Source organism: Myotis nattereri (genome assembly GCF_964212035.1).
Source record: "Myotis nattereri genome assembly, chromosome: 11".
In the NCBI taxonomy this organism is placed as follows: Eukaryota; Metazoa; Chordata; class Mammalia; order Chiroptera; family Vespertilionidae; genus Myotis; species Myotis nattereri.
The window spans coordinates 72,741,008-72,757,118 of record NC_138086.1 but is presented as its reverse complement, the minus strand read 5'-3'; the positions used below and the strand labels follow the sequence as shown (position 1 = coordinate 72,757,118).

At 41.0% G+C, this 16,111-nt stretch overlaps 1 protein-coding gene across 2 annotated transcripts in view; it reads left to right on the top strand.

Moving 5' to 3' along the window:
• Window positions 1-16,111, top strand: part of AMPH (amphiphysin) — a 146,604-nt gene that overhangs the window by 116,810 nt on the left and 13,683 nt on the right. For both annotated transcript variants that reach the window (XM_081101825.1, XM_081101826.1), the window contains 3 exons: window positions 2,599-2,631; window positions 4,635-4,691; window positions 8,969-9,070. In XM_081101825.1, coding sequence (XP_080957951.1) covers window positions 2,599-2,631; window positions 4,635-4,691; window positions 8,969-9,070 — 192 coding nt within the window. The remainder of the gene's footprint in view (window positions 1-2,598; window positions 2,632-4,634; window positions 4,692-8,968; window positions 9,071-16,111) is intronic.

Sequence of the window (16,111 nt, the reverse complement as noted above, 5' to 3'; positions counted from 1 at the left end):
AGAGAGTCAGCCAGAAAACTACGTACGGTGGGTCTCAGGAAGACTCTGCATGTCTCTCTGAAGCAGAGCAAGACATGGGATTACCCACCGGGATGTTTCCGTCTGCTGACGGGCACACTGTAGCTGAACAGGGGGAGCATGTCCCAGGGCCAGCCCCTCCATGCGGAGATGGACAACTGTCCCCAAAGCCCATGCCTGAGGCTGAATGTGCCATTGTTGCTTGTATGGAAACGGAGCAGCCTTATGACTTACCTGACTCAGAGATGCCAGCCATGGAAACCGGTGGCCTCATCAACGAAAGTCAAGAAGATCTTAAGAAGTCAGAAGAAGAGGAAGAGAAACAGAAGACAGAAGATTCTGTGTGGGCAGGTGTGGAGACATGTGGAAAGGTAGACATTGGAGCTATTGCTATCAAGACACGAGAAGGTACAGAGGGATGTGAAGAGAAAGCGTGTGAAAGTACAGGAAGCGGGATGGTTGATCTTCTTAAGACAATAGGAAAGCGAGACCAGGAGACCTTAAAAATCAGTGAAGAGGAACCTAGGAAAGATCTAAGAGTTAGGTGTAAGGAAATTGTAAAGATCAATGAAAGGCATTTTGAGAAAATTGACATATCAGAAAAAGACATGGCAGATGAATTTACTGACAGAGACAAAGTGCTGGATGAGAGGATTCAAGTAATAACAAGTAACTGTGAAATTATAGAAGGCTCTGGAGGCACGCCTGGCAATCACACAGATTGTTTGAATCTGCCTCTCCAGACAGACTCTGAGCCTAATATTGAAGATGCCAGTCCTGAGGGATGGGATTTATCTAGAAAAGATATAAAGAAAAATTTAGTAGACCCTCCTAACCAGGCTATGATATACCATTCAGCACAGCGGGGTACAGATGCTGAAGAGATTCAATGTGAGCCTGTGTTACATGCACCTGAAGATGATAGGGGTGGAAATCAGGCTGCTCATTTATCAATGAAACATGAATTGGCAGCTCGGTCTAGGACAGATCTTAATTATGCTCTGGAGATGAATGTAAACAGAAGAGACTGGTGTTTGTGTAAGGCAGAAGATTCATTAATAGAGGGGTCTGCAAGTACAGTGACTGGGAACTGTAGTCATACCATTAACTTGCCACGAATCGCGAAAACAGACCCTTGGGGAACAGATCCAGGTCAAATCTTGCAGCCAACTTTGGATTCAGCAATGAATAATATGGATATATTGGAATTCTCTGGTAGACCAGATGGACAAGCAAGTGGATTTGCCAGTTGTCTTGATTCTATTAACCACTGGCTTATCCGTGATATGGGAGGCTTAGATAAATTCTGGGAACATTTAGATATAGTTGAGAGCAAGAAAGGGCTGCAAGTGGACTTACTGGCAGATGTATGTGAGGAACAAGCCATTGATAGCTGCTGGGAACAAAGCCAAGAGACAGTTAGACTTTTGTTTCTGGGAACCTCCCAGAATGTTAGCACCGAGACTTCTACTAGTCCCCAAGATGATGGCAACAACAACTCAGATTTATCTGAAGATGAAATTGCTAATCAGAGATATGGATTGTTGTACCAAGAAATTGGGCCTGATAAAGAAGAGGTACTTACCTAGTATGTAGTATAGACTAGACAAAGACTTCTGTAGGTTCTATTTTTCCTTATGTTTCCTGCCCACTTCATTGTCCATCACTGTCTTCTCTGAGGCCTGCCTGTCTCCCTGACAGACTGTCATTCATGTACCTCTTACCTCCTGAAATCTGTGCAAACCAAACACAAATAGGTTGACCAAAGAAAGAAAGAAAGCGCCCTAGCTGGTTTGGCTCAGTGAATAGAGCATTGGCCTGTAGACTGAATGGTCCCAGGTTTGATTCCTGTCAAGGGCAATTACCCGGGTTGTGGACTCGATCCCCAGTAGGGGGCATGCAGGAGGCAGCCAAATAAATGATTCCTCTCATCATTGATATTTCTCTCTCTCTCTCCTTCTCCCTTCCTCTCTGAAATCAATAAAAATATATTTAAAAAAAGAAAGAACAAGAAAAACAATGATTATGTTGGAATTAATGAAAGTCTATTTATCCGTTTACTCTGTTTAATTTTTATTTTTACTGTTCAATTATGAAAAATATGTAGAACATACTAATTTACTGTTTCTAAGTGGTTACCCCAATAAGTACACATGAAATGTTTCTAGCCAAGCCTAAAACTATAGAATCTAGTGACAGGTGTCATAAAAAAATCTAACAAAATGATGTGTTAGAAAAATACTAAAAATACCTCTTTTAGAGTCTATCAATATCCTGGAAAAAAAGAGCTATTTAATCCCTTATGGCTCTTCTCCAGAATAATCTTCTCATTATTAAGCAAGTGGGTTTTTGTTAGCACTGAGCCATACACCAGCATTAATTGTAAAAATAGCTTTCTTTTTTCTGGTCAGCCTATTTAAAATAATACAGTTCAGCCATTTACATTTCCTAAGCACTTACACCTCTTATATTATTTTAAAAATTATGGTGGTCATTATTTTCCAACTTATCTAATGGGCATTCACTGATCCTACAAAATTGATGAAAAAATAATGTACTCTGATTTCTATTTCTGTTTAGGCTTCTGATGGTTCATTTAATGGATTCACCCAGGTAAGTAATCAACTTGCTGGCAAAATCCATCTGTTGAGAATAATGCAAATTTTTAAAACAAGGACCTTAGTGTCACTGGTATGGCGTAATGATTGTGTCAGCACAAAATTCCACTACTTACAAATTCAGTAATGGAAACAGTAGTATTTTCAACATTGTACGGGTGTTTTGACTATTAAACGGGATATGTCCAGCAGCCTAGCACATATTGAGTCTTCCATGATTGTAATTAGCTATCGTTAATATGGTTAGCTCTACTGTGGGCTCCTGCCTTCTACTGATTCCTCTACTAGAAACTAGAAGTTGGCCTGATCTGAGAGATCCACTAGGTTCAACTGTTTGAAAAGAGGAGATGGGATCCTTTTGAACTGATAAAATTGGTTTTTAGAAAATATGATACATTTTAGGAGCCTTTTTATAAAGATTCATATGAGACATACTACACAGAACCATCCCTCTTCAATGGTTCTCCAGAAAGGAGCAAGTGGAAGATCAGATATCATAGGTTGGCTCTCTAAGGCAGTATTTTCCTTGCAAATTCATGGGAGAGGAGCCACAAGACGGACGGTCCCATTCACTGTATATGTCCTGACAGATGCACAGCTGTAACCCATATAACAGGCAAGACCACTTGGCTATGGAGCTCATGGATTAAGGTCTGGAAACCTTGAAGGGAGACTTCAAACAGAAGCTTGTCTGTGATTACTGCTTTGTCTCAGAATATTAGACATGAAAAATTTCAAATTTTAACAGTTAGAATTTCTTCATTCAGAAGTTTGATTACTTTCCCCCATGTTACCTATAAAAAGATAAAACCCACTCACACACACCCACACCCAAATACAGATAGAGACAAACATAAAGGATTGTGCATTGCTTCCATCTGCATACAACTCTTGAAAGTTTGAGTCATAGGAATTATTCATTTCTCATTTAAAAATTTTTATTTTTATCAGTTATAACTTAAAGAGTGCAAAATTTTATAAGTGTTATTTTTCTTTTTAAAATATTTTTATTGATTTCAGAGAGGAAGGGAGTGTTATAGAGAGATAGAAACATCAATGATGATAGAGAATCATTGATCAACTGCCTCCTGCACGCCCCCTAGTGGGGATCGAGCCCATAGCCTGGGCATGTGCCCTGACCAGGAATCAAACTTTGATCTCCCAGGTCATATAGGTCAACCCTCAACCACTGCGCCACACAGGTGGGGCTATAAGAGTTTTTTCTTTAAAAACTCCTGATCATCATATTCCCTCTCCATTTCGTGCTTCTTAGAGGTAAATATTTCGCCACATTTTTTTAACAGATGGTTTCACATCCCCCACCCCCCTCCCCCCCATATGGATGCATGACTTTCTTATAATGTTACTCTTTGATTTCTGAAGCATTATCTATTGACTCATTCTCTGGAAGGTAAGGACATAAAAACACTTTCATCGTCCTTCCTCCACAGTTCTCCCCTCCCCTCTGCTTCATGCCCTTCCTCTGATATTGTTCCACCATAGCCATCCGGACAATCTGTGGCAATATTATAGTTAAGATATAAATGCTATTAGTGCCCAAGTCTTGAAGTTTTTTAAGTTATGGCTCATCATTAACCTGTAGAAGTCACACTGAGGTATGATAATAAGATTGAGTTTCCAACATTTGAAAAGTTTAAATTTGTGATTTACAGCCACTAAATTCTAAGTCGGTATAGATGTCCAGAGGACAAGCTGCAGACCAAAGACACCCCTGAGGACACTGCCCTTTATTTAATGTCTCTTGTCATAGCCTCGTATTCTGCTAGCTCAGATTTATATTTAGAATAACTACTGTTAAAATTACTCTTTTCATTTTTTTGCTTTTCTGACTATAATACAAAGAGACTTTTTAAAACTTTATAGTGTGCTTATTGACACAGTTAATGAGAACTAATTTAAATGATATCTTCGTTGTTTTATAGAAAATTAGCTAGAACCTTAATACTTTTAATCTTTTATTTTCTCCTTGATTTTCAGCCCCAGGACACTCCCTTATTTACAATGCAGACAGACCAGAATATAATCTGCAACTTGGTAAGTTGATTTTGGTTTGTGTTTTGGGGAAGTTGATAGTTACTCCCAAATGTTCTAAGGTTGATAAATCTAAGTTATCTGGAGCTTGAATATTCAGAATGTAGTTTCTACAGCCCCTCTTTTCTAGAAAATAGGAAGGAAAGCTTCTGAAAAATCTCAGTGTGACTTTGAATGTGGCTGCTTCTATTTATAAAGGCACAGAGAAAGCACAAATCCGGTCTCCTAAGTATGGGCCTCAGTGGGACGCCATCTATCCATGAAGGACATGGATGTTTCCACGTGAATATAACTTAAGCTACAGGATTGAGAATGAAATCACCTCAGAAATTCATGTTTCACAATAGAGCGTTGCTTTTTCTTGAACCTGAAGCTACCTCGTTTCTTATCTCCAGTCTTTTTTCGAATTGTAGACGTAATGCATAGTAGAGACGTGACTCCTACTTTGACGAGAGATGAGATGAAAGAAAAGATTAGCTAGAGAGTGAGTAGGAAGCAGAGTTACTCTTATCTTTGAGGAAATCCTACATGATGGATGTTGCCGTTAGCATTTCTAGCTCAGTAATTAAGTTAAATGATGAAATTTGAGTTATTTCACTTGTCAGTGTGTCATTGATACACTACAGAGGATTTTGAATCTTTGAGGATTAGTACACAAGGGCTATTTGCAGCTCACTGGCTTTCCATGGAAAAGTGTATAATTATCCCAGCTCCTGGCTTTTACACTTGGAGCTTGGAATTGGATTTAAGTAGAATGAATTTTTGGTTTTAGATGATTATATTTCTAAGTAAGGAATTCTATTCTGAGAAGTTTGTCTTAACAGTTCATTTGATATGTTTTCAAAGGCAAGTGTGTCTCTAATAGCTTGTCATGGATCGTCATACTTCTGCCTTTTGGGTAACCAAATGAAAGGTAGAATCTGTGTGGCTTTCAAATAAAGATTGAAATGTTTAAAATACAAATCACATTGGTGTTAATAATGGCACCAGAAAGACTCACGTTTTATGTTTATTGGTGGTTCTCAGCCTGGGTGATGATACTGATACTGGAGGATGAGATTTCTCACTGTCAGTTGTGAATGGGTTAAGAAAAATGGGGAAATACTGGTATAAAGGAAAGACAATGTATCATAAACTTACATCTATTACTTTGATGTCCAGCTGGTGTAGCTCACTGGTTGAGCTTCAATCTATGAACCAGGAGGTCACAGTTTGATTCCCAGTCAGGGCACATGCCTGTGGGCTTGATCCCAAGTAGGGGGCATGCAGGAGGCAGCCAATCAGTGATTCTCTCTCATCATTGATGTTTCTATCTCTCTCTCTCTCCCTTCCTCTCTGAAATCAATAAAAATATTTTTTAATTAAAAAAAAAGTCCAGTCATAGAACCCAGAACCCAGTGTTTTTAAAGTTTCTCTGAGCATCTTCCTACTTCGGACAGCTGGTTCGAGGAACTTCTTGCCTGCCCTTCCCTTCTCTTGATATGTGGTCTCTGAAGCAGGTATCTTCCACTTGCTTTCCACTGGGGAACCCAGCTTGTCATGTCGAGCGATGCATGTGCTGCAGGCATTGACTCCCCCTGTGGGGAACTAGGAAAGCACAGTGAACCTGCATCTCCTGGTGAGATGTGATTATACAGGATGTCCCCAGGAGCAGGGCAGTTTCCCAGCATTTGATCACTGGCTGTTCTGAGCGAGGTGGAGGTTGAAGTTGGTAGTCAGTGGCACACCTTGCCAGACTGCATTGCACAGCCCCACAGCACATTGTTTGAGTGCTGGTTTAAACCCTTGGAATCTGCCCACCTTGCCCGGGGCTCAGAATTACCTCCTTGGTCCTTTGCAGTTCTCACAACATTAGTTCTCCCAAGATTGGAGAAGTAAGACTAGAAGGCAAATGACATATTGGAATGTGACTAGACTCTTAGCCCCATCTTTGATCCATCCCTCTTCCTCTGCATTGACTCACCTTCTGTCTTCTCACAGAAGAGATCGGAAAGTCTGGGCCAAGTTTACACGACTAGTTTTGCTCTAAAGGAATATTTCCATTTCTGAGACTCTGAATTAAACCATTGCGGCGTCCTGCTGCCTTAATAAATGTGTAGAGTATCCTCTCTGCTAATGTATGATGATGGCTAATTGAGCAAATGATAGGAAATCATTACCAGTGCTCCTAACCGGGGAGCGCAAGGACTCCGCCCATTTGCAATGTCTGTCAAGGGATGCAGCCTATAGGAGAAAGGGGTTGAACGAGGGCACAATTCTGATGCCTGTTTTAGATCTTTTTCTGAGATATCATTCCCACTTTGCCTGGGTTTTCCTTTCTATCTTGACAGAATATTTACAATTTTACATTACCTTAGAAGGAATAGAAGGGCGACTTGTGTTTCCAAAGTTGAGTAGCTGATTTTATGTACAGTCATGATGTATCCTGTTCCATCCTTACTCATCACTCAGTGAGTTATATTCACTTACCCCCCCCCCCCGAATTTTAGGTGTTAAGTTGTAATACTGGTGTGATATTATAGGGGAAATGTTGTGACTTGTGGGGACATATTTGGTTCGACGTCCTCTTCATGCTATGCCTCTGTTGCGTTGTTTGATTTCAGCAAGCAAATGCAATTTGACTCATTTATGAACTCACCCTACTTATCTTGCCTCACATAAAGCTACGTCAGACTTCCAAGAAACCCAGGCTCTGATGCAAATCGTTTATTCATGTTAAGCTATCTTAACTTTTATAAGGCACAGTGGTATGTATTTAACTCATCCTTTGAAACTTCTCTTGACTCCGCATTGGGCTTCAAACTTCTTCATCTCATAGAATCAGCTCCCAGAGGGACAGCCCACCTGCAGGTAGAATGCTTCCTGGTTTGTCAGGTCGCCCTGCCTGTCCTTCGTGTGTAGGTCATTTGATAGCATGCTCTCAAAGAAAATCATCTTGACTTACAGTATCTGCTGCTATGAAAACTTGTTCCATTATGAAGGTCATTCTTTTGAGAGAAATCTTTTCCCATAAGGAACTTCTGAGAGTATATTAGTTGAATTTTATTTTATTCTCTCTTAAAAATTGTATTAGAATACCTCTTAAAGGTTATAAAAGCACATAAAATATAAAATTTCTGCACACTTATCTACCAATGTGTCCTTCCTTTTATTCTGCCCTTTAAAGAGAAAGGCACTGTGATCATGGCGTGCATCGCAGTGGAGGATTTGGTAGGGGCCACAAGACAAATACTTTGTTTATCTAACACTAAGCTATTCATTATTCATTTCCTCTAATCTCAGCATAACTTCCCCATCACTTCCCCTTGGAACTTCAGTGTCATGATGAGCTTAGGTGGGGGCAGAGAGCTAAAGGTGACTTGATTGCTTATGGTGAGTACCTGACAGAGTTACTGATTTCTCCACTCAGAGTATTTACTGGTGACTTCTTGGTCCTCTAAAAAACACTTGAAAACTCTTACAGTTTAAATGTTCTGATGGAAAAAATCTTAATGTGCCCTCAAATGGTCACCCATGCAATCAAAAAAAAGTCCTGCTAAATAAATATGCTTATTTATATTAATCAGAATTGAAAAAGAGAACATTTTCAGTAGCCATAGTCACATGCACTGGCTGTGGTGTTTTTAACGGCCCACTGTTGTTTAATATTGCTAATTTTAAAACCAAAACAGTCTAGAGCTAAGAGACTGTAGGAGCTGGAATCAGGATGACGTCTATGCAACAGGATGAAAACCTCCCTGTTTTCCACACAATTAGAAAGGTCTAATTGATACCATGGAGATTACCATCCTGTGCAAGTTAATGCATTTTGATCTCCATGTTGGGATGACCCTGCCATTTTCTGCTGTAATGCAAAGCGGTAGAGCTGGGAGTTCCCAGTGCTGTGTGTGCCCTGTGAGCTCTTACTCACTTCTTCCAGCTGGCAACGGTGACTCAAGGTGCCATTTTAGCATCTCTTACAGATGCCATAGGAAGGGAGTAGCCTAAATATTGTAAGTAAAATGAATAGCCAAAATGGTAAGTCTTGTCCTAACTTCAAGGGAAATGACAGTCCTCGATGATGGCAAAAAAAAGAGAGAGAAGTTGGTAGCGTTCATTCCTAGACTTTCCAGTTCGGTAAAGGCCCATGATGCCAAGTGTAGGGCTTTTTCCCAGCACAGATTTGGTGAAGCTAGTTGCCTGTGGGATGATGAAGAAAGTCTTAATGGTCCAATATTCTGTACTGCTATCTATTCATCTGTTCATCTTTTTCCTCTAACTCTCAACACAAACAATGAAAGGCTGAGTCTGAACAGACTCCACCAGCAGAGCCGAAAGCAGAGGAGCCCCTTGCCGCTGCGCCTGCTGAGGACACCCAGGCTGAGGAGCCAGAGGGGGCAGTGGTGAGCACCACCTCCCTCCACCCACCGCCGGCCACTCCTGTCACAGCCATGCTCATCTCATGATCCCATTTCTCCCTTCTCATCCATGCTTCACTTGAGCTAAATCACCTCCATACCTGACAGGTTCAAATAACCTTTGTTCCTTTGACAGTGAAACTCTGTTCTCTTTTATTTTTGAAACGAAAGATATCCAGAGAGCTGATCTTATCTACCTTCTTTAAAAAGGAAGGGTGCCTTGATTCTGATACTCTCCCATTCGTGGTAGGTAGGTTGTAGAAATTGCAAATAATCAAAACTACTAGTATTAATGTGGTGCTCTACCTGCGACTGCTAGAGATGTGCCTTCAATTAGAGAGCAACCTGCAGGTGATAAACAGAACGATAATAATTTCGTTGGTTGCGTCTACATATTGATTTCTTACAATATTAGCTGTGTGGTTGGTTAAGGCCAATGAAACCACACCTCATTGCAAACTGGGATGAGCTCTATATGCACCATGTGGAATTGGATTGTGTAACACCTGTGAAAGCATAAACTAATACCAAGGAAAATGTAATTCAAAATACCGATGGGGAGTGAAACGCTTACTTATGAAATGCAGTTAAAATGTCTCCCAAGACTTTTAATCGGGGTGCCGTTTACTACAGCCTTTATAGAATCTGTTCAAAGAAGGCAGCCAATCTCCCTGTTTCCCAACATTACATAGCCTGGATGAAATAACTAGAGAAATGAAAGTGTTTCTTGCTGTTGGTATTTTAGGTCATTTTGCTGGGAAAAAGAGTAGGTCATCCGTCAAATCTACAGTTTATTAATTAGTAGAAAAATAAATAATAGGGCAAGATAGTGATGAAAAATACAAATGAAGAATGACTCAAGAAACATAATTTTATTTTCCATTGAAAGACATAGACTGGACCAAGTCTTGGAGGAGAAACAAGAAATGCGTCCTGCAGACTGAGTTCCTCCTGGAAGTGCCTCTGGCCGGACTCAGACTGGGGAGTGCTGGCTCCCTGCTTCTGAGCTGTCACTCCCAGGATCATGCGAGACCGCAGTAACCCAATGCCAATGGGGCATTTTCACCTGGTGTCAGAATAGGATCTGTCCACCCACCTTAGCCTTAACAGAGGAAGGGAAAGACACAGTTGGATTTTTGACTACGGTTTAATTAAGAAGATAATTGATTTTAAAATTGTATGGAGCCTGGTTGGTGTGGTTCAGTGGTTGAGCATCAGTCTATGAACCAGGAGGTCAAGGTTTGATTCCCAGTCAGGGCACATGCTCAGATTGTGGACTCGATCCCCAGTAAGGGGTGTGAAGGAGGCAGCTGATCAATGGTTCTCCCTCATCATTGATGTTTCTATATCTCTCTCTCCCTCTCCCTTCCTCTCTGAAATCAATAATATATATATATATATATTAAAAAGCATATGGATGATACCAGGGAGTTAAGGAAATGTTGGATAGGTTCAGATATTGATTTATAAATTACTTCAATTCTGAAAAGTTCTCATCAAATTTTTGTTTTGAATAGCAGCCCAGACTTCATCTTCACCTGTGCTTTTAAACCACATTGATTCCATGACCCAGACTATTCGATGTAAGGCTTACTGTTCATAATGCCCATGATTTTGAACAAGGGTATTTGATGTTGTGCTATAGATTGGAGATGTGAAATAGACAAGTTCATGTGTTAATACAAGCTTGACAGTTGATTCTCCATGATCCCCTCTCACACCCATTCTAAGTTTTTGGTGGTGTTTTTTTTTTTCATAATCCAAGTTCATTGTTTTTCCAAAATATAATATTAGTAGCTACCAATTACCAAGTACCTACTATATCATATTGACTATTATATAAAGATTATAAACTTTTAAACCACAGGTGATATGTAAAATATTTAATAAACTTTATGGTACAAGCACCAACCATCACTAAAACCAGCTTCCTTAATGTTGGGTACATAGATATTTGCAAGAATTCTTCATTCTCAAAAATCTTATCCCCTACAGATAGGTGAACTTCAGAAAAAAATAAAAATTTTAAATTCCTTGTGAAGTACAAGGCAAATTGGAAAGTCATATGAAGGATTCAGGCACCTGCTGACCCAGAGATGATGTAAGACAGCACATACAGAGCTCACTATGTGAGCCACCCTCTCCAACGAGAAAATGTTTATTTTTTCATCCTCGTATCGACTGAAAAATAATAATAAAGGGGGCAGCTTGCAGCAGTTCCATTTTCCTAAGCTCATTAAAAGTGGCTCTCTTCCCTGTTTTTAAAATTGGCACCCTTGGATGAAGTCAGTCCTTCCTCATGCTCTCTCTTCTACTTAAGAAAGTAAGATCATATAGAATGTATTTTTGTTCTCTAATGTAGACTTACAGCTTCTTCTGGTCACAGTAACCGAAGGTACATTAAAAACTATGTTTTCTAAGGAAGGTCTCTTGCCTTGCTAGATGTGTGATGTTTGGTTGTAAAACCATAAAAATCTCCACTGTGTCCCAAGCATCGATTAAGAGGCTGGCTGTAGCTGTCATGAGTCAGGACTGGATTGGCATGGCCTTTCGAGGCCATCCTTTCTGCTGCTGAAATGCCACCACACAGTCATTACTTTGAGTCCTGACAGAATTCGTTTTCTGGAAGGTGAAGTTTGTGGTGTGTGTGTTTTTTTTGAAAGAGGCAAATGTAATTTCAAACACAGGAAATGTTAGCAGTGGTGCACAAAGAAACCAGGGGCTTTCAAGAAAACTTTAGTTATTACATTTGTGTTTGTTGTTTTATTCCCCCAACAGCTGACATTGCCTTTAGTTGGTCCTACACAAGCATGTTTATCTGCAAGACGCATTTTAAAAGCCAACACTTGCTGCTCCTGCACATGGTTCCACATTCTATAAGTAATGACCCCCTCCCCCATTGAGGTTGTTCTTAATGGCTGCTTCCACAACCAGTACTTGCTCAGTCCCCTGAGTCTACAGTACACAACATTTACCTTTGCTTCAAAAGGCAAATCCGCTCGTCCCACACACTTTGCAAATAAATCTCCAACTAAAAGGTTAATGTTTTAATATGCATTGCTATTAGATGTTCTTCCATGACCTTAAAGGCCAGAATAACCAAAAATTCATTAACCGTGGCATTTCTGCGGCAGACTTTAATTTTTAAAGAAAGTCTGGAGCTAATGCTGACAGATGTTGCCATGACAACACTGCCGCCAGCAGCCGAGTTGCGCTGGGATCTGGCTGCTAAGGGTTTATGATGGGACTGCAGGCCATACCAGGAAAGTAGATTGAAAAAGATGATTGAGATGAAGGTCAGGGGGAAAAAATATCCACAAAGTTTCTTATTGGAAAGGAAGCGCATAGATGTATCAAATGAAGTGTGTAATACGAGGTGTCATCTTTGAAAGGAACACCAGCGGAGTCCGCGCTCCCTGGGAGAACTCACCCTGCGGTCATGCTGAAGGAAAATGATGGCCTTCGGTGCTTTAAATATAGTTCATGTGAAGAGGAGTGCTAGCCGCCAGCCTGGTTTTAATACAGGAATCTTCTCTTGGGGCCGTAATGACCCTAGTTGTATCTTGGGCTTTTCTTTAAAATGGATCCTGAAGAAAAATTTGTAATTTTATACAATTGCTAGGATGTTCAGACAAGTCAAGAGCGCAAGTTGGATCCAGAATACGAGATGAGCAGAAAAAGCCAGGGTGGCCTGTAGCCACAATTCCCACTGTGACATGATCTTTCTTTGTTACATCCCAGTGGGACTCTGGGGGTCACTCCAGCTCCAATGCTAATTGGTGGAAGAATCAGAACTAAAACTCGGGTCTCCAGCTCCACCTCCAGTGCTACTGCCACTCTATCACATTTCCCCACTGTAAAATGCAAGCATTGGGCCCTCCCTGGTTTGGCTCAGTGGATAGTGCATCAGCCCGCAGACTGGAGGGCCCCAGATTTCATTCCGGCCAACGGCACATACCTTGGTTGCAGGTTTGATCCCGATGTGCCTCTCTCACATTGATGTTTCTCTATCTCTCCCCCTCTCTTCCATTCTCTCTAAAAATCAATGGAAAAATATCCTCGGGTGACGATTAACAAAAGTAATAATAATAATAATAATAATAATAATAATAATAAAATGCATTGGGCTAGATGAGCCCCAGGGCCCTTCAGCTTTGGGAACATATTCACCTCTAGCTTGTAAACATAGTTGTGTGTGTCCAAGTGCCGCATGTCTAAGCGTCCTCGGTTGTAACTGTGTTGTACAGTGGATAGAGCCAGGAGAAGATTGGGTCACCTTCTCTTCCATGTCCCCCATTCTGTACATATCTTTCTAAACAATGAAGTCTACAGGCCTAGTTGCAAAAATAACGTAGTGAAAGTCTATCCAGCCAATCTTGATTTTTTTTTTAATCATAATTTGCTATTAACTAAGAGGGATTTTATGACATGTTTGCTTAGATGCTCAGATGCTACATGTGTTTGAGTGAAGAAAGATTTTACTTGTAATCTCTGAATCTCATTTTAAGGAGCAGCATTCCCAGCATGTAAGTGAATGCGCTGGCTGTGTGTAAGAACACACTCGAGTTCTTTGTGGAACGCCCCTGGTTGGTGTTGGGAGTTGCCAGTAGGAAGCAGTGGGTCCTTGGAGGCGCTCAGGTCTCAGGACCCCTGTGGAACTCTCATTGTCTACTTGGATGTGGGTTGGTGTGAAAAATCACAGAATTTAAACGGTTCTGATTCCAGTTAACTGGCTGCGTGAGTTACTTCAACTGTAAGTATTATTTGACTTGTCTAGGACAGTGCTTCTCAACCTTGGCTGCACATTAGAATCACCTGGGAATCTTTTTAAAATCCTGATTTCTGGGCCTCATCCTCCGGAAATTCTGTTTCTTTGTGACTAATGTTGTGCGCCCGCCCCACACCCCCCCCCCCCCCAATAACAAAGAAACAGAATTTCCGGAGGATGAGGCCCAGAAATCAGGATTTTAAAAAGATCCTCAGGTGATTCTAATGTGCAGCCAAGGTTGAGAACCACTGCTCTAGGAAATGGGAATACTGTCTGATAGGGTTGCTGGGTAAGTAATGTGCTGTAAATGTCAAACACCTGGGATATGCCTGGAACGCTGTAGATTCCTAGTAAATGTCAGTTTCCCTCACGGGCTACAATATACTGAAAGCCTGGCTGTGGCTCAGAAAGATCACACTCCATGTTCGGGGTCCACTGGTGAGCCCAGAATTCAGTGATCTTTCAGCCGAGCGCCTCTGCCAAGAGCAAAGGTCAGACGACGGATGCTCTCTGACTCTATGCCCTTTAGCCACGGAAGAACCATGTCTTAGCTAAAATTTAAAAATATATGTATCTTGTATTCTCTACTTACCACTTGTGGCATTTACCCCAGGAGAATTTTAATGAAATGAAGTGCATCCCAGGCACACGTAAATGAAGAGTGTATGAGAAAACTGAAAGTATTAAAGAATAAATCACAAAAATGGTCTCAGATTCACTCTTACCAGGGTTTTTTGTTCATTTTAATGCTCTTCACACTTAAATATACAAAGAAAGTCAAAACTTCGAGAGTACTATATTCTAGAAATATTAGGCTAGCCCGGGAGAATTTTTCACAAACCAAGGCAGGAAATGGTTCTTAAAGTCTAATAACTAAGCCTGGTATGGAGAACTATGTGAGCTTTTCACCCATCCCCACCCTGGATAGAAGACAGCTGGCATCTGGGGCCGCCCCCATGAGTGTGGAAGCAGTTTTCTGAAGCCTCCAGACCACCTGGAGCTGAAACTCACACACCAGTACAGCTTGTGACAAATATTAGGGGGATTCAAGACCGATGGTTGGGTGTAGACACCTGATGAACCCGCCCCACCTCCTATTCCAGTGATGGCGAACCTATGACACGCGTATCAGAGGTGACACGCAAACTCATTTTTTTTTTTTGGTTGATTTTTCTTTGTTAAATGGCATTTAAATATATAAAATAAATATCAAAAATATAAGTCTTTGTTTTACGATGGTTGCAAATATCAAAAAATTTCTATATGTGACACAGCACCAGAGTTAAGTTAGGGTTTTTCAAAATGCTGACACGCTGAGCTCAAAAGGTTCGCCATCACTGTCCTATTCTGAAAGGATATCTACAAGTCCCCAGGAGAGTCAAATGGAACAAATGTTTCCATGTCTACTTTAAACATCCGGCCTGGAGAGATTTTACCTCATTTTAGATAACTACACAAACCCATGAAATGTGTTTTAATTTTAGATAACAAACACATAAAGAAGCATAGGGCCTATAGAGAAGGGAATACAATGGAAGGAAAGCATTGCATAATAGATACAGAGTCAAACTTTTCTTTGGAGAACAACAACAAAAAAATTACCCAAAATACATCAGAAAAATTTGAAAAAATGTCTTCCTTTTGTTATCAGCAAAATTCAAGAGGACCTTGATTATTTGAAACAAGAAATGAAAGATGAGGTAAGGCAACATCTCAATGAGATAAAAAGAGTTGCCCATGAGGTAGATGAGAAGGGGTCTCGGTGATGACAGATTGGAAATAAAATTTGCCTACGCGTGGTAACCCGGCGGCAGCCGTGTGGTGAGCCGTGCTATGAGGACAAACTGGAGGAGCTCACCCAACACGGAGAGGAGAAGCACACGCAGAGGAGGCGGGTGGGAGCCCGGAGACTGAGGACACGGCTCCTGGGTGGTTACTGCTCCTGCGGAGAAGCTGTGGGGGCGGGAGAGGGAGCACCGTGGCCCGTGCTCCAGCTGGACCTCCCTGGCTGAAGGAAACCCTGCATGCAGATCCGGAGAATCACCAAAAAGGGGCAAAATTCACGAGGGACTCGCACCTAAATGTTAGCCTTTAAAATTTGTAAATTTGACGCTTGCAAAAGAAGTTCTGCAGACATATAGATTGTGGAGAAAATGCACTACAAAACAACAATTAGGCCTCAGACCTGTCCTTCCCAATAGTAAACGTCAGAAGCTGTCAGAAGGATATACAGATTTTTAGTGCAAAAAAACACATTT